General features: G+C 34.9%; 6 protein-coding genes and 1 long non-coding RNA gene across 9 annotated transcripts; 2 read left to right on the forward strand and 5 right to left on the reverse strand.

Moving 5' to 3' along the window:
- Window positions 1–20: 20 nt before the first annotated feature.
- stck (LIM zinc finger domain containing stck) lies at window positions 21–2887 on the reverse strand. Of its 2 annotated transcripts, none has more exons than XM_089838092.1 (6): window positions 2031–2887; window positions 1802–1948; window positions 1423–1728; window positions 973–1343; window positions 792–867; window positions 21–703 (listed from the first exon to the last, which is right to left on the reverse strand). In XM_089838092.1, the coding sequence occupies exons 1-6, from the start codon at window positions 2462–2464 to the stop codon at window positions 577–579; spliced, it is 1461 nt and encodes a 486-aa protein (XP_089694218.1). In that variant the 5' UTR covers window positions 2465–2887; the 3' UTR covers window positions 21–576. The 2 variants fall into 2 exon arrangements, with proteins under 2 accessions (XP_089694218.1, XP_089694219.1); XM_089838093.1 differs by having other exon boundaries at window positions 1802–1933; window positions 2031–2885.
- Window positions 2888–3814: 927 nt separating this feature from the next.
- On the reverse strand, window positions 3815–9103 carry LOC149677098 (calpain-5-like). Its single transcript, XM_089838094.1, has 9 exons — window positions 8958–9103; window positions 8075–8629; window positions 7810–8002; window positions 7266–7742; window positions 7065–7184; window positions 6356–6552; window positions 5790–5920; window positions 5593–5729; window positions 3815–5213 (listed from the first exon to the last, which is right to left on the reverse strand). The coding sequence occupies exons 2-9, from the start codon at window positions 8599–8601 to the stop codon at window positions 5031–5033; spliced, it is 1965 nt and encodes a 654-aa protein (XP_089694220.1). The 5' UTR covers window positions 8602–8629; window positions 8958–9103; the 3' UTR covers window positions 3815–5030.
- A 174-nt stretch (window positions 9104–9277) lies between these two features.
- Window positions 9278–11081, forward strand: LOC149677099 (golgin-45). Its single transcript, XM_089838098.1, has 3 exons — window positions 9278–9500; window positions 9639–10521; window positions 10589–11081. Exons 1-3 carry the CDS (start codon window positions 9428–9430, stop codon window positions 10959–10961), a joined length of 1329 nt encoding a protein of 442 aa, XP_089694224.1. The 5' UTR covers window positions 9278–9427; the 3' UTR covers window positions 10962–11081.
- Window positions 11082–11167: 86 nt separating this feature from the next.
- LOC149677100 (uncharacterized) lies at window positions 11168–13350 on the reverse strand. Of its 2 annotated transcripts, XM_089838099.1 has the most exons (7): window positions 12742–13350; window positions 12416–12667; window positions 11990–12345; window positions 11828–11894; window positions 11647–11746; window positions 11465–11573; window positions 11168–11372 (listed from the first exon to the last, which is right to left on the reverse strand). In XM_089838099.1, the coding sequence occupies exons 3-7, from the start codon at window positions 12005–12007 to the stop codon at window positions 11328–11330; spliced, it is 339 nt and encodes a 112-aa protein (XP_089694225.1). In that variant the 5' UTR covers window positions 12008–12345; window positions 12416–12667; window positions 12742–13350; the 3' UTR covers window positions 11168–11327. The 2 variants fall into 2 exon arrangements, with proteins under 2 accessions (XP_089694225.1, XP_089694226.1); XM_089838100.1 differs by lacking the exon at window positions 11828–11894 and having other exon boundaries at window positions 11935–12345.
- A 149-nt stretch (window positions 13351–13499) lies between these two features.
- Atg16 (Autophagy-related 16) lies at window positions 13500–16364 on the reverse strand. The gene is made up of 10 exons (XM_089838096.1): window positions 16232–16364; window positions 15907–16021; window positions 15738–15834; window positions 15270–15673; window positions 15109–15169; window positions 14923–15028; window positions 14720–14862; window positions 14272–14657; window positions 14052–14198; window positions 13500–13950 (listed from the first exon to the last, which is right to left on the reverse strand). The coding sequence occupies exons 1-10, from the start codon at window positions 16335–16337 to the stop codon at window positions 13857–13859; spliced, it is 1659 nt and encodes a 552-aa protein (XP_089694222.1). The 5' UTR covers window positions 16338–16364; the 3' UTR covers window positions 13500–13856.
- A 1187-nt stretch (window positions 16365–17551) lies between these two features.
- LOC149677102 (uncharacterized) lies at window positions 17552–19526 on the reverse strand. Its single transcript, XM_089838097.1, has 3 exons — window positions 19158–19526; window positions 18841–19031; window positions 17552–18771 (listed from the first exon to the last, which is right to left on the reverse strand). Exons 1-3 carry the CDS (start codon window positions 19377–19379, stop codon window positions 17580–17582), a joined length of 1605 nt encoding a protein of 534 aa, XP_089694223.1. The 5' UTR covers window positions 19380–19526; the 3' UTR covers window positions 17552–17579.
- Window positions 19527–19799: 273 nt separating this feature from the next.
- LOC149677103 (uncharacterized) lies at window positions 19800–20171 on the forward strand. Its single transcript, XR_016366571.1, has 2 exons — window positions 19800–19923; window positions 19983–20171. It is a non-coding gene; the product is annotated as an uncharacterized LOC149677103 (long non-coding RNA).
- Window positions 20172–21677: the final 1506 nt, after the last annotated feature.

Below are 21677 nucleotides of genomic sequence, written 5' to 3' on the forward strand. Positions count from 1 at the left end.
AATAAATAAAACAAACAAACTTTTCCAAAGCAGAGAGCAATTTATTACAAAAAATATTCAACCAAAACACAACTTGGCACTTCAAATTTAACAATGCTAGGCCTACAATATATTCTTTATGAAAATACTATTATTTTTTTAGTATTTTAACTTCCTCAAAAAGAGGGTTTTTTGAACAGCCAATAGAGCATGGACGATATTCTAGAAAATATCTTCTATATATGACAAAAAATACATTTATTTATATATCTAATTAACATACTTAATTGCACTTGATAGTTAAAAGACTTAACAACGATAATAATAATAATAATGGGAGGTAAATGCGGATTATTAACAGATTAATTAATTAATCCTATAACAATTTTACACTAATGTTACTGTTAGTTTGTTTAATAACTTTAAAAATTAAAATGGCAAAATAATAATATAAATGCAAAATTCGACTTAAATGCGAATTTATTTTAATTAAAATGCCTTTACTTAAGTTTTTTTCTTTTATCTTCAAAAATGAAAAGATTACAATTAAAAAGTTTTGAGATATCAATCTCATTAACATTTGCGTTAATTAAACACTTAAACTACAATTTTCTTGGTAGGAGGGTTTTCGTAAGATTTCTTCAAACGTTTTTTGAGTTCCCCAGGAAATTTATCATAACAACGTTTGCATATTGGTTTTAAATCAAACTCAAAAAACTTGGTCCTATAAAATAAAAAAAAAAAAAAAACAGTAGGCCAATTTTGAGTATCAGAAGAAATAGGCTTAATTAAAAATAGGTTAAAAATATTACTTTTGACTCATTTTTTGATCACACAAAGCGCATGAAAAATGATGAACACACCATGCCTTGTTCAAGGCAGTAAAAACTAAAATATTTATCATAAAAATTAATTAAATAGAAGTTCATAAATTAATTAAATAGAAGTTCATAAATTAATTAAAAAAGTATATTGGTAAAATCAGATTTATACCATCTCCACCGATAACATTGTTGCAAACAAAGCAAAGGTTTCCAAACAGTTGATGATAATGGATTTCGCAATAGGCCAATCCTTTCTTCTCATAATGACGATGTCCCAAGAAGGGTTTCTCACATTTGGCACAGACAAAGTGCTCAACATGCCATTGTTTACCCAAGGCGGTGACCACCCTTTCTTCAATGGGTCTTCTACAAGCTCCACAAATGGGGATGCCCATCTTATCATGGCATCTTAAGCAATAGAGTTCCCCTTTAACTTCACGAGCATCTGGTGTCAATTCAACACCACAAGTGGTGCAATTGAAATGATAAGCGTGAAATGGTTCAGTTTTATATTTAAGTGGCATTTCATCGATAACTCCACTGAGAAAATATCAGATACATTTGTTTTAACAATCAAATTTAACACAACTTCAACTGCAAGAAAAACCCATTATCTTACTGGCATTTGTAGCAAATGTATTTGCCTTTTGCAGCTGCTTTTTCTTTAGCATAGCATTCGTGGCACAAGGCACGACCGGCAATTTTCATAAAACCTTGATCAGCTAAAGGTATGGTGCAAGTTTCACACCGGAAACAATTGGGGTGCCAGTTGTTGTTCATAGCTTTAATAACCCGACCAATGATAAATTCTTGGCACTTTCCACAACATGGTGCAAATAAAACATGGAAATCATGTTCACAGTACTTTCGCCCCTCAAATTCGTAAAAGATTCCTTCAGGGAAAGGTCGAAAGCATTGACAACATCTAAAATGTTCAGTTCGAACAATTTTGTCTCAATTTTCAAGGGGAATATAAAAAAAATAGATGTAGTCCTTACACAAAACATTGAGGATGCCAAACTTCTCCATGAGAATTGACAATCCTTTCATGGGGTTCAAACCCTTCCCCACATCGAGAACAGAACATTGCCGCCATATTTAATGATAAAGAACCAAGGGAAGATTCAAGTCTGAAAGAATAGTTACTACTTCATGATTTAAACTTAATTGTGAACCCTTTAACCTTAAGAAAGAAACAATAACAATAATGTTGGGATAAACCTATACCTTCCATCATTAGATGCTTGTGAAGCGTATGACCTAGGTGTTGATGAACCAGAAGAGGGTTTGGAAGCAGTATTTTTGGGCGGAATTGGTGGAGGGTGTTCATTAGAAAGATTGTAATTACCAGCACTTGATTTACTACCTAACTGATTGGCATTAACTGTTCTACGACCTGACTGAGGTGAAGTTAAAGGTGAAATTGTATGTTGTTGTGGGGTAGTACGTCTTTGATATAAAGGACTGGACTTTAAGGGTAAAAGCTTTAATGGTTCGTTTTGGGGTTTTGTTTGACGATTTTGGACCACTTGATAATGACCCTGCGATACCTGAGGCGCTTGCGTATTTTGATTTCGACCTGCAGCTGCACCACCCACAGCACCTTGACCAAGGCCTAACTGAGCGTAGACGTTTACACTCGATTTATTGTTGTAACTCATAATTATTAGCGTTTCTAGACCTTAATACCCGGAATTAATATATTTAGCCGTAACTACATCATTTATAATTAAATATACAAAATATTTCATAAAAATGCGCCCATTCACAATTTCACAATCCGCCAGCGTGGAAGAGAGCAGTTGAAAAAACCTGAGGTCAAAGATTAAGATACTCTCTTTGCTGATGGGTGGTCAACTGGGCCGCTAATTTATTTCGTAAATATGATGATGTCAGCACTACAGATAGGCCTAATGTAATGGACCACTTGACCAATTAATTTATTCCGGAGCAGAGGTCGCTAGTCTATTTCCTTATTTCCCACCCTGGCCATGACCGCTTAATTATACGTCACGCTATTTCATCATTGAAACGTCAATGGTTAGTTGCTGGAGGGGTCTACTCTACACAAAATATTTCCACCCCCCGTCTTGAAGTATTCACTTCCCCCCCTGCGGGCCCGTGTGACATAAACCGGAAGAAGTACGCTTCCCCTCTCTGTAACGCACCACCCACCCAATCAATAAGACGATATGTCACTACTTTTACATGAATTTCAACCAATCACAGCTTCAGTTAATGTATAAAAACTAATACAAATTTAAATAAACACGTTTCTTCAAAATTTGAAAAAGTAAAGCCTTTGAAGCCTTAAAAAGACTGCAGGTGCATAAAAATATACATCTACATTGTGTGGGCGTCTTTACTTTTTGTTACCTTCTAAAATTATATTTTTACTAGGTTAATTAGGTTTAATGATGTACTGTAAATTACATAACAAATTAAGCAATTTAATTTAACCCTTTCTCCTCTTAAATAAAGAAATAATTGAAATTATGTTTGACGCGTCCGTTAGAGGATGCTAAGCTCTAAATTAAAGCGGCTCTAATGATGATAAGATTAAAAAAGCCAAGGCGAGGTCCATGTAAAGGTTCAGCTTCAAGAAGCCAAAGTACAAAGTTGTAAAAAACAACCCCCCAACTTAGATAAAAAATGAACTCACCTTGATTATCTAATCTATAAACTCCAATAATTTACGTTATATATACATAATTAAAGATACGATGAGCGTTATCAATATTCGAAAAAACAAGATAAGTGTTTGTTTAATAGTATTTCGCGCTGAAATACTCTCGCATGAATGACGCAAAAATTAATTTGCAGACTTTGCACCAAGCCCATTGACATATAAGGACATATGATTGAAAAGCGCATTCTACGGTGGCGCCATCTATACATTCTTACTTCTTATTGGTTGAAATTGTAACCAATGATATCTCTCAAAATTTCCCGCCTTGTAATTTGAAATATTTTTTTGGCGCCAAATTGAGACCATAGGAAAAAAAAACGGATTTAAAATTGCGCAAATTTCAAAAAACTTTATAAAAACAAACAAGTTTTTAAAAATTACAGAAAAAGCTGGATTAATAAGTTTTTCTTTTTAATAATTAATTCTTGGTACTAAATTTCTAAATTAAAAGCTACCCCTAATAAAATTTTCACATTATTTTTTTGTACTAAGCCTTTGCTAAAACTTAATTAAAAGAAACTTATGGTTTTAACTTTTAAATAATAAAAACCATGTTTAGCTAGAATGCCACGCAATTTATTAAAATACTGTTTTAGGCATTAAATACTGGAAGAATTAAATGAATTTTAAAATAGGAGTTGATTATGGAAGACAAAATACAAAATAGCATCTAAAAAATTTCTCCAAAAGATATATAGGCCTAATAATTATTAATTAACATTCTAGCTTAATAACTTCACCTCCTCATCCAAATTTACTGGAAAAAGTGTATTATAAAGCTTAAAAATTGTTCCAAAATGCGTACCACATTGAAAATTTCAATTTTAAATAGTGTAAAATGGCATAAAAAATTAAATTTGCGATTTTTTGTGTTTCATAAGTGTCAAAGTGTATATTATTATTATTATTATAAGCTTTCCATTTTCCAAAAATTTAATTATTGAGCTTGAATTTAGTTAATTAATTTTTTTTTATCCTTTGCAGCTAGAGGCACTGAATGTGTAGCTATAGAGGAATCCTTTTTTTAATTATTAATTATGAAGTTTTGATTAAAATAATAAAATTTAATAAAATAAGTCTTGATAGGCACAACCATGGAAGTTCATAATTAAAAAACATGTATATAAAAATGACGTATTTTAAAAACTTTTCTTAGAAAAAAAAAACAAAATTAAGCTTAAAAAATAAATATTTGTGCTTGTAATTGTATTTCTTTAAAAATTAAAATTTAAAATCATGATTTAACCCTTTTTTCTTTGCAAAAAAATAATAATAAGAAAATATTTTAAAAAGTTTTTTCTTCCGTAGGCAAAACTTGAACCTTCTTCAAGCATAGTTTTTGTAAAACTTCTTTGTAAATAATATCATAATCATATGTTTGTATTATGGCAGATTCTTTTTGCTTGTTTATGGGAAGCGCAACAATTTAAGTCCCATTCCAAATATAACAGACTTGTATATAGCAATTAAAATAAAAATTAAGAAGAACTTAACCCTTTTTCAGAAACGAAAAGAACAAATACTTTCACCAAGTTTGTTTAAAAGGCCATTAAGTCATCAGTAGTAAAGATCTCAACATTAACAGTTCCCGGCCTTTTGACCCCTCTTTGGGCTCTCCTTCCGAACAATTCGGCATCTTGCCTTACAGGTTCAGGAGTAATAGGAGCTTCCAAGACAGCTCTACCCATATAACTATCCATTACAACATTACTGTTCCATATCTACCAAAAACCAAATTATAATTAAATCCATTTGTTCTACAGATCAGTGGCGTGCGAGTACTCGTTAAGTTCGAGTACTCGACTCGATACTCGATAAAAATATATTGAAATACTCGAGAAAGTTTCGAGTAGCTTTGATTTTCTAGAAAATTAAGAAATTTACTCGATAAATACTCGACAAGTAAATATTTGGGACTCGATAAATACTCGAAACTAAAATTTCACCTAATCTAAATACTCAATGCTCGAAAGACTTTTCAATACTCGGCTCGATACTCGATAAGAAATGTTTTTGATACTCGGACTCGGCCTGAAACCGAAAAAACGAGACTCGCACACCACTGCTACAGATACAAATGAAAATTGTATCAAAAATTACTTGGATCTTAACAGGAGAGCTGGCTGATTTACGGTAGAATAAGGCGCTAAATTCCCATTTGGGTTCAAGACTATCGTGTTGAACTGGCCCTCTTACACTTTCCCCTTCGCATTTTATTATGCAATAAGGGTCAGCAGCTAAATTTTAATTAATTTAATTTAAAAGTGATTAAGGAAATATTAATTAAATATCATTACATCCAAATCTGTCTTGTTTCTCAAGACCCTGAGCTCCTCTAATAGTAACATGTGTTAAGAGGCATGGGTAAGACGAGATACAAGGACACCAAGGACACATGCTATGAGTTGGCACATCTTCCGTCATTTCCCTGGATAAAATTTTGGATGAAAAACTTGGTTTTATTTTCATTCCAAGGCCAGGACATGGATTAACTAACGCTAGGGACAGTTCGTTCCCCCTAAAAGATACAGCATGCATGTTCCAAACGCCCCCTAGCAGCAGCTACTATCCCTAACAGGAAGTTATAAGAAAATTGGACCAAATATCACGTGGCCTATGACGTCAAAATTCAAATACACCTAAATTGGGCGCCGCCATCTTTTCTATTTATTTTGTCTAGAGATGGCGCTATATCTGCATCCGGTTTGGTCCAATAAATTGGGGGGAATGAAGAGGGGAATCAAGCAATGATACGGAACATGTAGTTGGCAATAGCAATACATGGGAAACACAGGTAGTGAACAATCCCTAGCGTTAGTTAATCCATGGCCAGGATAATGGACTCAAGTGACGTCAAACTTACTGTCCATTATTGGCTTTAGAAGTAAAGATTCTAAGGTAAAAGTCCCCAGTTGTATTGGGTTCAAAAGTGGTTGGTATGACAACGTATCTGCCTTGTTTGAGATTACACCTCAAGAAAACTGCTCTAGATTTTATATAGTCGGATGTAGCGGCTTTTTCTTTCATAACGTGAAGTCTGTATCTTCGATTTTCTTCAACCTAATTTATTATTATCTTTAGATTAACTTAATTAATCTCAAAGATTTAGGGAAAAGTTCAGATTACATAAAATTATACCTTAAAAAAAATGGCCTTTTTCTAAATATAAAAGGAATTAAATATTAAAAAAGAAATAATTAGCATTTAATTAGTCTTAAGAACAGTTACTGCTGCATCATCCGCCATTAGTTTAGTGTCGTCTGCTAGCCAGAACCCACAACCAATCCCATATGGGTAAGGGGTTCAAGTTAGCAGACGCCATTAAACTAAACAAACAAAAAACAGTTACTACGGCAGTTACTCCGTCATTAGTTTAGTGGCGTCTGCTAGCCAGAACCCACAACCAATCCCATATGGGTAAGGGGTTCTAGTTAGCAGACGCCATTAAACTAATGGCAGATGGCGCAGTAGTAACTATTTTTCCTTTCATAATTAGAAAAAGGCCATTCTTTTAAGGTATAATGTTATGTTTACAGAACTTTTCCTTTAAATAAATAATAACTCAAACGGACTTTCATGATGTGAAAGCCAATAACTAGATTATCTTTGCCCTCTTTCTTTTGAGCTCTAGTGTCTTGTTGAATCATATAGACCATAACTTCATCTTGTTCCGCGTCTACATCAAAACGATACTACATAAAAAGGATAAAGTTGAGGTTGTGGCTTTGATAAACAGGCTGACATTGCACATTTTATCCATTTTTTTGTAGTACCTGGGGATTACTGAGAAAGGTTTCTTTGTTGTTCAAACAACCTCCGCTTCGATCAGATTTGCAACCCCTTTCTCCAGTCACCCATTTTCCAGAGAAAGAGGTCTCGGACCATGTTTTTCCAAAGCTAAACCATCCTGTATTAACCATATAACAAATGGACATGTCACTAAAATTCAGACAAAAATCATCAAAGGGCATCCAAAATTCTCCATCTTCATCAAAAGTCAGGCCAATTCTTTCTCTTTCAGCTTCGGTGATTTGATTCCATTCGGGTGATCCGTCACTAAATGGACCATTCCATTCTTTACCACCCCATGGATTTCTCATTCTAATCATGTATATTTTCTCTCTTCCGGTAAATAAGGTTTTTAAAGTGGTGTTTCCAATGTACACCTTCCTAGCAGCTGTAATACCATAGGCATGACCCTTAACTAAGCCCACATCGGTACGTTGCTCCATTTCTTCTTGAGAATCAGCCTTAAATTTAAGGAATTTACCATGAAATTAAGGTTAATTTCAAGGTGGCTTCTTGTATATATCTCACATGGAGGGCGCAACACATAAGGGAATGACTGGTCAACTCTGAAACTAGTTTCTTGAAAAACTCTTTCCTTTTCAAATCATCCGTAGCAAAACCCCCTTCGGCAAAGTTTATGGTCTCAGATATTCCACCACTAAAATCAACTAAAGCATCCGAGAGATTTCCTCCATCCAAAGCTTCATAACTTCCAGATACTCTTTATTATAATTAACATTCATTTAAATGTAAAATCAATTGTAGTTAAGGGAGATAAGGCTGGCTGGCATACTTAGCGTAGGCTTTCTCCAAAAGTGGTCCCCAAAACTCATTCTTTTCCCTTGAATGCAAGTAAATCAATTCTCCATTGATGGTTGGAAGCCTGTCATCAATGACCACATCAATCCATTCCCCAAATCTCCAGAAACGAAAATGAAAAATGCCAGCATAGTTTTCCGGAGTTTCATCGTTCCAATCTTGATCATGGTGATCCGGGATGACCTTATTCCATAACTCCTTTTCCTGGGCTAAGGCTGAACTGGCTGCAACTAACCAACAGTTTCCCAACATTCCTTGCTTGACATCGCAAGAGGAAGCCCCATCGACAAATAATTTTGGATTGGCACATATATCTCTGGGTCGTTTCCATACAACTTTGCCAGGTAGTTCCCTCAAATGGCTTCCAAAGCCTAAAGAGGAATCTTCTGGAGGGAAAGTAGCATCGGAGAATGGAACTCCCGTTGCTTGACAATCTTTTTTAAGAGATTCATAGTCCTGGTCATTAAAGCGGCGGATGGATGTAAAAAATGGAAGACGCATCCTCCCTCATACGCGTTTGAACACTTTACTGCGGAAGATATTTTGAAGTTTGAAGCAATTTAGCTCACTCTGTTAGATGAAGGCACCCTTATGAGCCTCTTATCAAACAAATCTTATGGCGAAAAAAATATGTTCAGGGTGCTGTACTGTTCTAAATCTAATAAATCCAGATGTAAACGCGTCTAAACAGGGAAAGTGCTTATGGGTAAGAAGGTATTTAGGGCAAATTAATTAAAATGGATCATAGAATAAGCCGAGTTAGCCGACGCCAGAAGCCCTAGGGAGTGGGATGATAAGGGGCTAAAACTATCGATGATGTCATGTTCATGATTGGAATTTATTAAAATTACACTTACCACCCCAAAAACAGATTAATTAAGATGGGAGTCGGCGGCTTCCCTCTCAAAGTCTCAAAACGCTGTCACGCCTTCACGCTGGCGGTAGCCTGCACTAGCACTCTGTATATAATTTTTTTTTAAATGACAGCTGACGTCACAACCTGTGTTATTATTGGTTTGTGTAGATTTGTAACTTGTGACGTTGTTTTTGGCGGGACGCCATGAATGCGTACAGGGCGTTAAAACAAACTAACCTGGCTTATAAAAATTAGAGAGACCGGTTAAATTCATAGTACTTTCTGAATGAATCTTGGGTTTTTTCCATTGAATACCTTTCTACCCCCCTGGCATCCCCCAGAAAATTCGGGAAAAAATTCATATTTAATGATTTTAATCAAAAACTATAGAAATCGCCAGTAGCAGCAGCTGTTGACCTCGAAAATATAAAAAAAAATTATCTATAACTTTCAATAAAATTATAAACTAAAATGAACGGGAACAATCAAGGTAAAAGTGTCATCAACAAGGATATTGCTCAAATTACTATACAAAGCACTATAGGTATGTGATTACTAATTTACTAATTATTTATTATTATTATCCCCATTGATGAGTAAAATTTTAAAATTAGTAATAATTCCTAATCAGTAGCAAAAAATTATTCCCTTATCAATAAGTAGGATTTTATTTTTGACACAGAAAAGGTTAAAATGCAAAGCCCAGTTAGATCTGCTGGTGACGGAATGGAACAAACGTGTGATAATAGATCATTATCACCTTCCTTGTCCGGAAATGAGAACATTCAAAATAATCAAAATAAACAAAAGTACGAAATAGTTGCCCCCTCATCCCCAAAGTCGGCCTGCAACTTTGATTTCCCTCTATCAGTCAAACGAAAAGAACCAAAATTTGTACCTTATGAGCCTTATAAAGCAGCCATAACACCAATAGTACCTTCGGACGACCATAAATCATCTAAATCCAAGAAGAAAAGCTCTAAAAAGTCAAGCCTGGTTGAAGAACACATCCCTTTTCCACTTTTGAACAACCCTAACCTCTCTCCAGTCATTAGAGTGTTGAGGGATCATAAGAACGATACTGGAACTAACATAAATCAAACTGCAATAATGTCTGAAAAGTTCCAATTAGAACGTGAACAATGGGAGGAAGAACGAAGTAAAATGGAGGATGAAATCAAGAGACTGAAAAACTCAAAAAGAGAAATTGAAAACCAGTTCAAAGTTCAAACTCAAGTTAATGCTGAGTTGAAGAAATTGCTGGTTGCTTCTATGGGAGAGGATATGCAATCTCGAGTTCAATTTTTAAGTGAGGATAAAGCTCGTCTAGCTCAGGATATCGCTCACTACTCCCAAATGTTGTTGGAAGAACATGAAGAACTGGAGAAACTAGCCATTCAATGTGATGTTTGGAGGAGCAAGTTTTTAGCTTGCAGTCTGATGGTTGATGAATTAGCTGGATGGAAGGCTTTGCTCTCCAGAAAATACGAGGAAGCGAAAGAAACTTTACAGTGGATGCTTGAAGAAAGGGAAACTGTCAAAAAACACTCAGTCTCAACCCAACAGTAAGAAACTACTAAGAAAATTACCCCCCCCCCCCCTTTATTAAACCATGCAATTCTTTTGATTCAGATTTCTGAAGCATCTGCAAATGGTTTTTGATCCTGCAGCGGCATTAACACCGAAAAGAAAATCGGAAACAAATTTACTGACAATGGCCTATGCTAACCATAAACTAGCTGATGCTGTACATTACAGACTTTTAGGTTCTTCAGCAATCAAAACTAGCCTTGCAGAAAACCTGAAATGCGACGGAAAAACACCAGCGGAGGATCTCGCTCATAAAGTTTTATCTACCAAAGAAATTGTAGCTGAAACTTTGAATCCAGTAGATTCTTCTGGATCCAGATTAAAAATGTGTCGGTTTCACGCACTACCTGTTCTAAATGATATTGTTAATGTTAGTGGATGCCGACATTGTTCGGGAGATATTGATGTTGTTTAACAATAAAGTTTAAGATCACGAATTATAGAACAAATAATAAATAATTATATCCTCTAATGACGTTAAAGTACGATGTACAAAAATAATAAAATTAAACTTATATAATTATATCAGGTATTAGCTGTAGATCTTTTTTTTTGTATAATATTTTGTATATTTGTATAGAAAAACATTATAAAACATGTGCCTTATTGAATCAATAAATATTTTTACTTATTATTGACAAAAACATTGAATTTTTATTTATAATATATAAACGTATAAAACTGTACAACAAATATAGGTGCGTGTTTTACGCATACACTATAGGTGCAATATATGTTATTGGGACCCCAACACCATTTCATGGACGTGTTGCAATTCATTTTAACCCAATTTATTCCAATCTATGGTGAAACCACGTTTATCAACCTGTATTTAAGTTAAATTTGAGTAAATTTTTTTTTTTTTTTGTCGACTTCTAAATTATTTAAGAGTATAATAAAAGTTTCAAAAGAACAAACCAGTGTGGAGCCTGTATTAATAGTAGAACCAGCTTCTGTACTAGTTGTGTTGACTTTTGCATTTGGATCATTCACAGCGTCAGTGAACCAACTATCAATTAATGTTCCCCTAATTTGTTTCCGCAATTAAATGGTTAAAATATTAATATAACTATAGTTATAGTTAAAAAACAAAACAATACATTTGTTCTCCCGTATTGTCAAGTGTAAGATCATTGGCACTCGGTTTCTCTTCTATAGATTGCTGCGATGTTTGATCAATCTCCGAGGTCTGACTCGAAACTTAATTTCCATCAAGAAGAATAAGTAAATTCTATTGATTTTAAAACTCTTTACATTTTAAAACCAATTTTTTTTACATACCTAAAATTATTAAAGTTGAAAATACTATTAACTTCATCATAATTATACGATGTCTCTCTGTGTTCAACTACAAACCAAAAAGCGTGATTTATAAAACTAAAAATTACTATATCCTGCCATATCCGCATTGAACGATTTTCATTCATGAAAAAATGAAATTACTTCCGCAATTTGTAACATGTGTTTTGATTAAATTGACTGCAGACCAAATAAATCTATACGAAATTATCCCCCCTTCCCCCCAAATCGGTGTTCATAGTCGTTATAGGTAGATCGATGAACTTAAAACTTGGATATTTACAATTCCTTAATTAATATTCAATAAAAATTAATTTTATTGTTAAATATATATTTAGTGTAAAAAGTATCAAAATAGTTAAGACATCATAAACAGAGGCAAACGCTCATTCATTAGATTCATCTGGTGTTTCCTTTTCATTTCCTGGTGTGTTAAACTCTCCCTGATCTTCATAATGTTCATCTTTTACTACTTCCGTCTGATTACCATCCTTATTAATCTATAAATTCAACAAATCGACTTTCTTTAAATCTAATAAACTTCTCGAAATAAAAAGTTAAAATCGCTACCTCCGTATGATCATAGGATGACGAATAATTGGCGTGAACTTCACTTTCATTAGCATTTTTCATTATTTCATCTAACCACGAATGTATCGAACCGCCACTGCGTGATTATAACAACAATTTTAAGACCTAATCTTTTAAAATTATCTCCATCAATTTAATTAATTAATTACAGATCTTCAGATCCCCCCGTTATATGCTTTACAGGATTAAATCCGAATCCATCGGCTCTTTTACCATACTCCACACTCAAAACTTTATCCCGAAAGAAATGAACCAAAATTAAAACTTTATAGACTTATATATATATAGGAACATTTTCAACATACCCAAAATTAAAATAGCCGATAAAAATAGTGTTTTCTCCATTCTGATACTAAACTGCGTTCGCCGCTTTTTGGGGTCTTAAAAGTACTATTCAGCTTATTTCGCGAATGATAGAACCATTTCCTGACGTCAAAAAAAGTACTTCCGTAACTTTGGCATTACCTGACATGTGTTTTCGACGTTTTGGAATGCCAGGTTATGTATCAATTAATTGGAAATTTTATACGTCTATTTTGTAGGTGTTAATTTTTTTGGGTGAAAATAATGAAATGTATATATTCTATTCTATACAATATAGTGCTATAGGTCGAGTTTGAGAGGTGGGTCGAGTTGGAGGTAAGATACTCTCTGGGTCGAGTTGGAGAGGTAAGATACTCTCTGGGTCGAGTTGGAGAGGTAAGATACTCTCTGGGTCGAGTTGGAGAGGTAAGATACTGTCTGGGTCGAGTTGGAGAGGTAAGATACTATCTGGGTCGAGTTGGAGAGGTAAGATACTCTCTGGGTCGAGTTGGAGAGGTAAGATACTCTCTGGGTCGAGTTGGAGAGGTAAGATACTCTCTGGGTCGAGTTGGAGAGGTAAGATACTATCTGGGTCGAGTTGGAGAGGTAAGATACTCTCTGGGTCGAGTTGGAGAGATAAGTTACTCTCTGGGTCGAGTTGGAGAGATAAGTTACTCTCAGGGTCGAGTTTGAGAGAGGGATAATTTGAGAAGTACCAGTTTCACACACATATATATGTGAAATATTAAAACACCAAACATTTTGTTTGACCTAAATTATGATTTTTTATAATAGCAAATTTGTATCATACAAAATACTAAAAATTTACACAAACTCCTTTGTTGGCGCGAAAAATGGCTATAATACTTACAAAACACGAAAAAAAAAAAAAAAATAAGAACTACACTTCATAGCGCGATATAAAGCTAGCCCACAATATAGAACGTGAAGTGTCTTGAAGTTTTTGTACAAAAGATGTTTTGAAGTATAATAATTAATTACTAATTAAAGGAATGAGTACTGAACAGCTTTAGAACAATTATTCTCAAGCATATTGTTCCTTTTTCTTTGTTTTTAAAGAATTTTATTGAGGTTTTTCTTTATTATTTTAAAAAAATTAAAATTCTCCCCAAAGTACCAGTTTATGATTCATGTCTGCCGTGATTAGTTGAGTACCCTTTGGGTCCCAAGCGCAGCCTGTAACTATGGCACTGTAAATATAAAAGCACACGCTTAGAATTAGTTCCTAAGAAAAGAATGAGGCCAGTAGTTTTGCAAATGGTCTAAAAACGCATTGTTCAAAGAGACTCACTCGTGTTCCTTGAGTGTTTTTTCAACTTTTCCAGTCTCAACTTCCCAAATATAAATGGTACCGTCACTGGAACCAGCAGTGACATAGTTACCATCAGGACTAAACCTAGCTTTGGTCCAATCACACCCAACTTTAAAGTTTTCATGACTGTAAAACCAAATATGTCGCCACATTTTTATTAAAAGCGTGTTATTTTCAAAAATTGGAAGTAAATGCTAACCAAAATGTCTTGACAACATTGTTCAGTCTCAAATCAACAAGTTTAAGACAATCTTCTCTTAGGCAGACGAGAAGAAACATTTTATCGGGAGAGATTTGTAAGGAGGTAGCTCTGGCATTCAAGAGAAGCTCGCATGTATTTAGTTCTGATCTGGTGTCCCAGTATCTTAGTTTCTTATCAAAATGGGCGCTAATTATCGTTGTTCCAGCCGCGTCACTAGAAACCAAATCAAAACAACTAGATCCGGCGAAAATCGTTTTGATACAAGCTCGACTTCTTAGATCCCAAAGTTTGAGTGTTCTATCATGACTTCCAGTCATAACTTTACTAGGTTCATTTAGGAACTTGGCAGTAAAAACTTTGCCTCCGTGACCAGTTAGAGTATGCTATAAGATTTAAGATGTTTAGAGGGCTTCACTCGACATAATACCCTCGAGTTCAATATTACCCTTAATCTACCATCAGAAACCGTCCAAATTCGACTAGCATAATCACAAGAGCCTCCTATCACTAATGTTTCTTCCAGATCAAAATCAACAGACATTACCGAACCACTACACCCAGTTAGATTGGATTTAAGTATAATTTCACCTACAACGGGCGTGTGAGCTTAGTAAATTGGTCCTGATCTCCATTAAACATTGAAATTACCATGATTAACCTCCCAAAGTTTAACTTTTCGATCACCCCCTCCTGTAGCGACAAGTTTCCCAGTGGGACTCCATACAACAGCATTAACCTCTCCATCATGAGCATCCTAGAAAATTCCCTAAGATGTTCTTAGTTTGAAGTCTGAGAACTTTAATTAACTCCCCCTTAATTTCAATTATCACGTACAATTTTTTGAATCGCTTTGTTGGGTAAAGAGGCAGCGACGCAAATAGGCACGTATTTGAATCTACATAATATGAAAACAGAGAGAAGAGAGTTCCATTTAATGGCTTGATATCATTTCTAATCTTAATTCTAAATCTGTGAATTTTTTAATATAAACTAACATATCAGATTTTTCTATTATCACAGGTTGTTCTCTAGCAGCGTCTTCAAGTTCTTTCTGCATTTTCATTTGTCTAATCTTTCTTTCCTGTTCATTTTCAGCATTAAGCCTTTCAACATCCCTGTTTTTAAGAGCAATCCAACGAGAAACAAGTTCTTGGTGCTCTTTTTCGAGTTTCAAATTTTTTTCCTCAAGACTAGTGAATGCCAATTGCAAAGCCTCATGTTCGTCCCTAAGAATCTGAGCTGTACAACGAAGTTCATTCATTTCTTTCTCTAATCTCTTGGTTTTGTCTGTCACGTTAGCTAATGCAACTTCAGTTTCTTGCAGTTTTAATTTAGTAGCTATTAATTCTTTTTCCTTCTCATCCAAAAGTGTTTTAATGTCGAGTAATTGCTGAGCATGCTAAAATTAAACCCGGTTACAATTTTCTACCGCAATTGGGGAGGGAGAGATAGATAGTAAATACTTCTGATCTTCTCCTAAGAAGCTCGGCAACTTCATCTTGTAACTGAAATATTTTCTTTTCTAACACATTTGTGGAAGAATTGCCTTTAGCTCCACCTCTGATTGAAACAATGTTTATCAACCATGTATTTCTAAAATAAACTCCACATTGTTTTTGATGTCATTCATACCCTGATTCTCCACATTGTCTAAGTTCGATATTCTCTTGTTGAAGTTTTTCCTTTTGAATGCTAAGTTGAACATTTTCTGATTTTAAATTATCAACAGTTAGGAAGAGTTTGTTATCTGGAAGAATTGACATGATTGTACAGAAAATTGAATAAAATGAATTTCATAATTAAGTGCAATGACATAATGCCGTTCCCCAATTTCTTCCCCCCTCAAGTTCATGCATCAAAATAACCAAGGCTTAACGCATATTTTCAACTGTAAACCTTACTACATGCACTTAAACTTTGGATTAATATTAATTTTTGAAACAAGTATAGTCCTTACTAAAGCCTATAATTTCTTCGAACGCTTTGCACTCCCGATTGTTCCGCTTTTGAAGTTGATCGAGTAAACTTTTCCTAAATACAGGAGCGTTCCCGTACTGCGCCATTGAATGTTGTTCACTGGACAACAAAACCCGTACTTCCCCTCCAAAGAGGGTTTCCCTTATCTTGGAATTCCGCACAAGCTATAAAGGGCAAGGGTTACGCGATATCATACCGACTTTGAAAGTTTCATATTTTAAATATCTGAAAAATCATTAATACTATCTCAAGTAATTGAAAACTTCTTCAAGTATCATTAAATTCAAAAAAACCGATCGGAGGGAACAGCACTTGCAGCAGACGACTTTGAACGTTGAACCTCTGACTGTAGTGCACCCACCGGGCCGGGTTCACGGCACCATTGTGCCACTTGTCAATAAACTCATTAATTATCATAAGAAAATACTGTAACAATTTATGAGGGATAGTCTGATTATCTGAAGACCAAAATCTATGATTTTCAAGATTCATTATAGTTGAAAAATCAACCTATTAAAATCATGTCACTTTGGCATATTCAAGAAATTGGTCAACTACCCAAATCTCAAGGTCGTTGTTCAACCCAACAACAATCCAGACCTGGCGATGACAGAGGTCATCAGAATGAAGAACGGACACCAGTGGCTAGAGAACTTGGTACCATCTCAATAACTAAAGTTAAAAACCGTGGCATAAGAAAACCAAGAGCTAAGAAGAAAAATGTTACTGAACACGTGGGTACAGAAGATGGAGATAATCCCAAGCTGCCAACTAAAAAACGGACAAAACGAGACCACGAAAAGGGGATACAACCCCGCTTATATAACCCATTAACTGGTGAAGTTCCTGCCAAAGAATTTGGCCTGAAATTACTGGAAAACTTGAAAAGCATCAATAGTGACGCATTGATATGCAAAATCTTGGGATCTGACATTAACTGGGATGATACTGTGGAAACTAAATATGGGAAATTCCCCAAAACCAGTACACTAGCGATACAACAAAAATTGGCTCCAGATCCCACAAGCGCGGCTGTTGAATCCATAGCTCCTACTTCACCATCACCACCACCGCCGCCTGGTCCTATAGGACAAGTGACTCCTTGCAATCTTACCACCACAAATATATCGACCAATAACATTAATGAGTATTCGTACAGTCTCAGAACGTCTCATATTGCAATTGCAAATGAACAACCAGATCTATACACTCATTTACACACTAGAACTGCAATTCAAGAACATGGTTGCGATTTTCGAACCCAACCACTTTGGCATTAAGTACCCAAAAATTGAATAAATATTATTTAAACACTATGTTGTTTTTAATTATTTATATAAGGAACACGAATCCAAACCATGGAAATTAGTCAGAATACAACAAACCGCCCATAATTGATTCAAAGTTCCAGCTAAACTTAAATTTAATTCTGAATCAAAAATATGGTATTTTTTAATTCTATGGCAAATTTTATGAACATGAGCCCGTAACCTCATTAATTCGGGGCCTTCACTTGGATCATTAGACGGATAATGTTCGTAAGAATGATACAGCGGTGGATAACTTAACTTAGCATTCTTAAGTGCCACAACGTCACTAATTGGAAACTCCTTTTCTAACATGACTTCATCATTTGCCTCTATAAGTTCCATTATTCCACTTCTAATAACTAATTCCCTATCAGAAATGTTTCCAGTGTATAAAGTGCTAACAAAAACCACAGCACCACATGGATCGGTGGCTATAAGTCCCCTTAATGATGTATGATCCTTTTCGGATGAATAGAAATCTGAATTTGTTTCCCTAGAGCTTGGTTTTTGAATTTTTAAGTCATGAGCTGTTAAAATAACTCTCGTATTATTGTAAGGCGTTTTCTTGAAAATTTCTGGCATATTTTCAAGATTGGCTTCCTTAGGCATCCATAATGGTAATGAGCCAAGCATAAAGTATAAATAATTAGTCCATGTTATGATCATCCGACTGACTGTTGAAGTTGAAACCTTAAATCTATTGGCTAAGTCTTTGGATATCCATCCACGTCTTACGCGAAATAGGAATAAAAAAAATTGGTCTATTAAAGAGATTTTTTCATTTTTGTAAAAAGTTTCAGGTTTGTCTGTTTTCTCAGATTTGTTATTGTTTTTCGATGCAGTACTCCAACGTAACATTCTTTCAGCTGTTGGTTGTAATGCTACGTAAACTGTTTTAAACGTTGCGTAGTCTTTAAAACCAGTGTAGAAATCTATAATCTCGGGGTCATTGGTGAACCTTTCCACACTGAAAGTCATCCCCCTCCATAATTCAATTTGTTTTTCTAACTGGTGATTTCTTTTAATAGCAGCGTCAAGTACTTCCTTCATTGTAATTTGATCACTTTCAATGACAATTTGAGGGGAAGGTCTTCCGCAATTAGAAGTTGTGGGTTTGTCAGAGGGTTGCAAGCAATAACCATGGTCTGAGCGACCAGGTGGCTGTTGATGGTTTACAAATTTCGCTGGAATGCATGTAATACCCATATCACTGTATGCAAATGAAAATTAAGACTGCAACTTTTTAATGGAATCAGAAATAATATCATTAATAATATACTTTTCATCTTCACTGGATTCTTCTCTGTAAGTAACGTTTCGTCTTTTTCTACCTTTATTTTGCGCCCAAGTTTGATTAGGTGGGAAATGGGGTACAGCTTCTTTACGTAGTCTAATATGTCCATTTAATGTTTTACAATAATCAGTTATGTAGAAGTGTCTTGAGCATATTTTTGTATTTTTAGAATTAATCTGAAATAATTAAATTAATTGAAAAAAAAACCTGTCAATTTATAAAAGACGATCGGAGCCTTCGGAAGTAAACAAATGTTTGACATTTGAGTGACAGGCATGCGCGTAACCAAGGCTTAGACCTACCTTGGCCTCAGTTAACGGTTCACCCAAGCCTTCTTCAATGGCCTGCAACCATTTTCTCCTAATTACATCTTCTTTAGGAATTGAATGAAATTTTAATTTTTTAGCAGGATCGTATCTAGAGTCCCCATTACAACCGGGAATACCGCAATGATAAGAGGAAGTTACAGCGGGCTGTTCTTCGTAAATGCCTACAGTTTCTTTTTCACTAATCTCGTCGGCCATTTTAACTCTCAACGCAGGATCAAGGGAGAATGAAATAAACCCGAGCGTCTACAAGTTCGGACTAATGGCAGTAAATGTTATTTTTACATAGACTATTATAATATGAAAGGGAAAGATGCCGTTTCTTTATAAAAAATCTTTAGAAACTTCAATCGTCAATTAAAACTTAAATTAATGGCTCTATTAACCTATGAACTAAACTTCACGGGTCATAATGACCATTATAAAACCGGAAAAGCGTATATTTTACAGAAAAAAACGAGTCGGTTGTAACTTTGTAAAGAAAGATATAAATTTACTCGTAATACATGGGTGTTGCCTTTTATGTAACAAAAACTACAAAACAAAAGATTGTCTTCAAGATAGCGTATCGCTTACTTTCGGCGATAATTTACAAGATCTTAAATATTGTAATTTAACGTAAAAACATCGCCCAACCGAAAAAGATACCGTTTACGCGTGTCCCGTGGCCCATGGATCTTAAGAAAACTTTAGGAAGGCCCATATTAGTTCCGCTACGTTTATGGTACCCAAGTAAAACTTTGTAAGCGAAAACCCCTAACCATTAAGATAGCAAATAATGCTCACGTTTACATTATTAAGGCAGATAAATAACACATCTGTCAAAAAAATCTTTTTGTACGAGCCGGGGAAGATTTTCAAATGCTCACATTCAACCGGTATCACTTTCAAGACAGACAGAACTATGCTTCAAAATTTAAGACGGATTGGTTAAGAATTAAGACTTGTATTATTATTGATCAGTATATATTAAAAGTGTTTAAAAACTAATCAATCATGTTAATTAAATATTTGGCGTTTATTGCAGTGTTAAGTTTAGTTTTATTTTCTACAAATTGCGTGGCTTCGTCTTTCTCTAAACCGCAATTAAAACAATCGCGGGAACTAAAGTACATTCCCGGTGTTGGATACGCTGATCCATTTGCGGTTGCCTTATTGGCTTCGGTACCAGTTTTAATCCTATTAGGGTTTGGAAGTCTGTTTTTCCCGCTTATTTTATTGATGCCGCGAATTTTGGCTATACCAAATAACAACGCAAATGGCGGGAATAACGGAGGAACACGTGCTAGACGCGCTAATTTCTTTCAAACGATAACCCAAGAAAAAATTAAAGAAATTTACAAAATGGTCGAAGCCGCTTTGGAACTTTTCGGTGAAATGGAAGATTGAAATTATACGGTATCGTAATGGATCTCATTATGTTAATATGGTAAGTAATTCAACATACTTATGTTTATTGATCCATTTAAATTAATTAGAGGAGAAGAATTTGGCGCAAAATTTGTGTAAGGTACGCGTAGAAACAGGAAGTACTAGAAGTTGTAAGGTATTTGCATAATTTCTCGTGTTCACTTCTAAATTTAGCTCATCTTAATTTTATTGGTTGATTTATGCAAAAAACAATAAAACCTGGTAGACCGTAAAATAAATAATAATTTGTATTGTTTAAGAAACAAAACGGTTCAAGACAATGTAATGATGCTTAGTGGATTTTATATGATAATTCTTGATAGTAAAGAAACATCCTTTTACCATTAAATTCACATTAAATCTAAGCTGTAAAGTCAAGATTTCTGTCGTGTGAACAACCCCAAATTATACCCCCTTCCATTTTCGTAGGAACTTTGATAATAATGGAGCCCATGACGTCATAATGAAGACCTCTCCATAAGAACAAGCTTCCAAAATTCATCTTTAACCAGTATCAAGAAATACATCATAAAAAACAAGGCTGCTAGCAACTTCATCGTCAATTCAATTCAATTCATTGGAATCATTTCTCAATAAAGTTCTAGTTTATAGTCAATTTATATGTATTACGGGTTTCCCAAAGATAACGGTAATAAAATGTATTGTAATAACTCTAATGTTTTGGGGGGAATAATTCTATTGTTCACGCAAGTAAGTAACGACCCGATAGCCCAATAAAATAATCCATAAATTTCACGACGTGTATAGCGGAAGTGTCCTAGCGACCCTGGAAAAGATTCGCCCCTCCGACGTACGTTTCCACGCAAAATTCCTAAAATTATTCGACAAAGGAACGGGTGGTTAAAGTACCGTGAAGTCAGTTAGATTTACTCTATTCTTAACCCATTATTCGGATAAAACAAGAAACAACGTTGAAAATACTTTGCCGATGGTAAGTAAATTAATAGACAATCTTCGTGAAGAGTTAGGGACACCTGACGTCCCATGTGTTAAGTTGGGGTAAGTAAGATTAGGTTAAGGTTTAGTTAGGTTCCGGGCCGTCGAGAGTGGGCGCCCGGGTAACCT

The sequence above is a fragment of the Phalangium opilio genome, unplaced genomic scaffold, assembly GCF_054372755.1.
Source record: "Phalangium opilio isolate 3A_F unplaced genomic scaffold, DU_Popi_V2 ptg000045l_1, whole genome shotgun sequence".
NCBI lineage: Eukaryota > Metazoa > Arthropoda > Arachnida > Opiliones > Phalangiidae > Phalangium > Phalangium opilio.

What these genes read in the sequence shown, in the direction of transcription:
- stck (XM_089838092.1), bottom strand. Translation starts at nt 2,464, where the DNA reads ATGAGTTACAACAATAAATCGAGTGTAAACGTCTACGCTCAGTTAGGC. An exon ending in TGGCATCCTCAATGTTTTGT is followed by an intron (nt 1,729 to 1,801) that starts GTAAGGACTACA and finishes TGAACATTTTAG; the next exon opens with ATGTTGTCAATGCTTTCGAC. An exon ending in TACATTTGCTACAAATGCCA is followed by an intron (nt 1,344 to 1,422) that starts GTAAGATAATGG and finishes ATATTTTCTCAG; the next exon opens with TGGAGTTATCGATGAAATGC.
- Atg16 (XM_089838096.1), bottom strand. Translation starts at nt 16,337, where the DNA reads ATGGCGCAGTACGGGAACGCTCCTGTATTTAGGAAAAGTTTACTCGAT. An exon ending in AGACAATGTGGAGAATCAGG is followed by an intron (nt 15,835 to 15,906) that starts GTATGAATGACA and finishes TGTTTCAATCAG; the next exon opens with AGGTGGAGCTAAAGGCAATT. An exon ending in AAAACACTCAAGGAACACGA is followed by an intron (nt 13,951 to 14,051) that starts GTGAGTCTCTTT and finishes TTATATTTACAG; the next exon opens with TGCCATAGTTACAGGCTGCG.
- LOC149677102 (XM_089838097.1), bottom strand. Translation starts at nt 19,379, where the DNA reads ATGGCCGACGAGATTAGTGAAAAAGAAACTGTAGGCATTTACGAAGAA. An exon ending in AACCGTTAACTGAGGCCAAG is followed by an intron (nt 19,032 to 19,157) that starts GTAGGTCTAAGC and finishes TAATTATTTCAG; the next exon opens with ATTAATTCTAAAAATACAAA. An exon ending in GAATCCAGTGAAGATGAAAA is followed by an intron (nt 18,772 to 18,840) that starts GTATATTATTAA and finishes ATTTGCATACAG; the next exon opens with TGATATGGGTATTACATGCA.
- LOC149677098 (XM_089838094.1), bottom strand. Translation starts at nt 8,601, where the DNA reads ATGCGTCTTCCATTTTTTACATCCATCCGCCGCTTTAATGACCAGGAC. An exon ending in TTGGAGAAAGCCTACGCTAA is followed by an intron (nt 8,003 to 8,074) that starts GTATGCCAGCCA and finishes ATTATAATAAAG; the next exon opens with AGTATCTGGAAGTTATGAAG. An exon ending in GAAACAAGACAGATTTGGAT is followed by an intron (nt 5,730 to 5,789) that starts GTAATGATATTT and finishes ATTAAAATTTAG; the next exon opens with CTGCTGACCCTTATTGCATA.
- LOC149677100 (XM_089838099.1), bottom strand. An exon ending in TTCAACTTTAATAATTTTAG is followed by an intron (nt 11,747 to 11,827) that starts GTATGTAAAAAA and finishes ATGGAAATTAAG; the next exon opens with TTTCGAGTCAGACCTCGGAG. An exon ending in GACAATACGGGAGAACAAAT is followed by an intron (nt 11,574 to 11,646) that starts GTATTGTTTTGT and finishes GAAACAAATTAG; the next exon opens with GGGAACATTAATTGATAGTT.
- LOC149677099 (XM_089838098.1), top strand. Translation starts at nt 9,428, where the DNA reads ATGAACGGGAACAATCAAGGTAAAAGTGTCATCAACAAGGATATTGCT. An exon ending in TACTATACAAAGCACTATAG is followed by an intron (nt 9,501 to 9,638) that starts GTATGTGATTAC and finishes TTTTTGACACAG; the next exon opens with AAAAGGTTAAAATGCAAAGC. An exon ending in CACTCAGTCTCAACCCAACA is followed by an intron (nt 10,522 to 10,588) that starts GTAAGAAACTAC and finishes CTTTTGATTCAG; the next exon opens with ATTTCTGAAGCATCTGCAAA.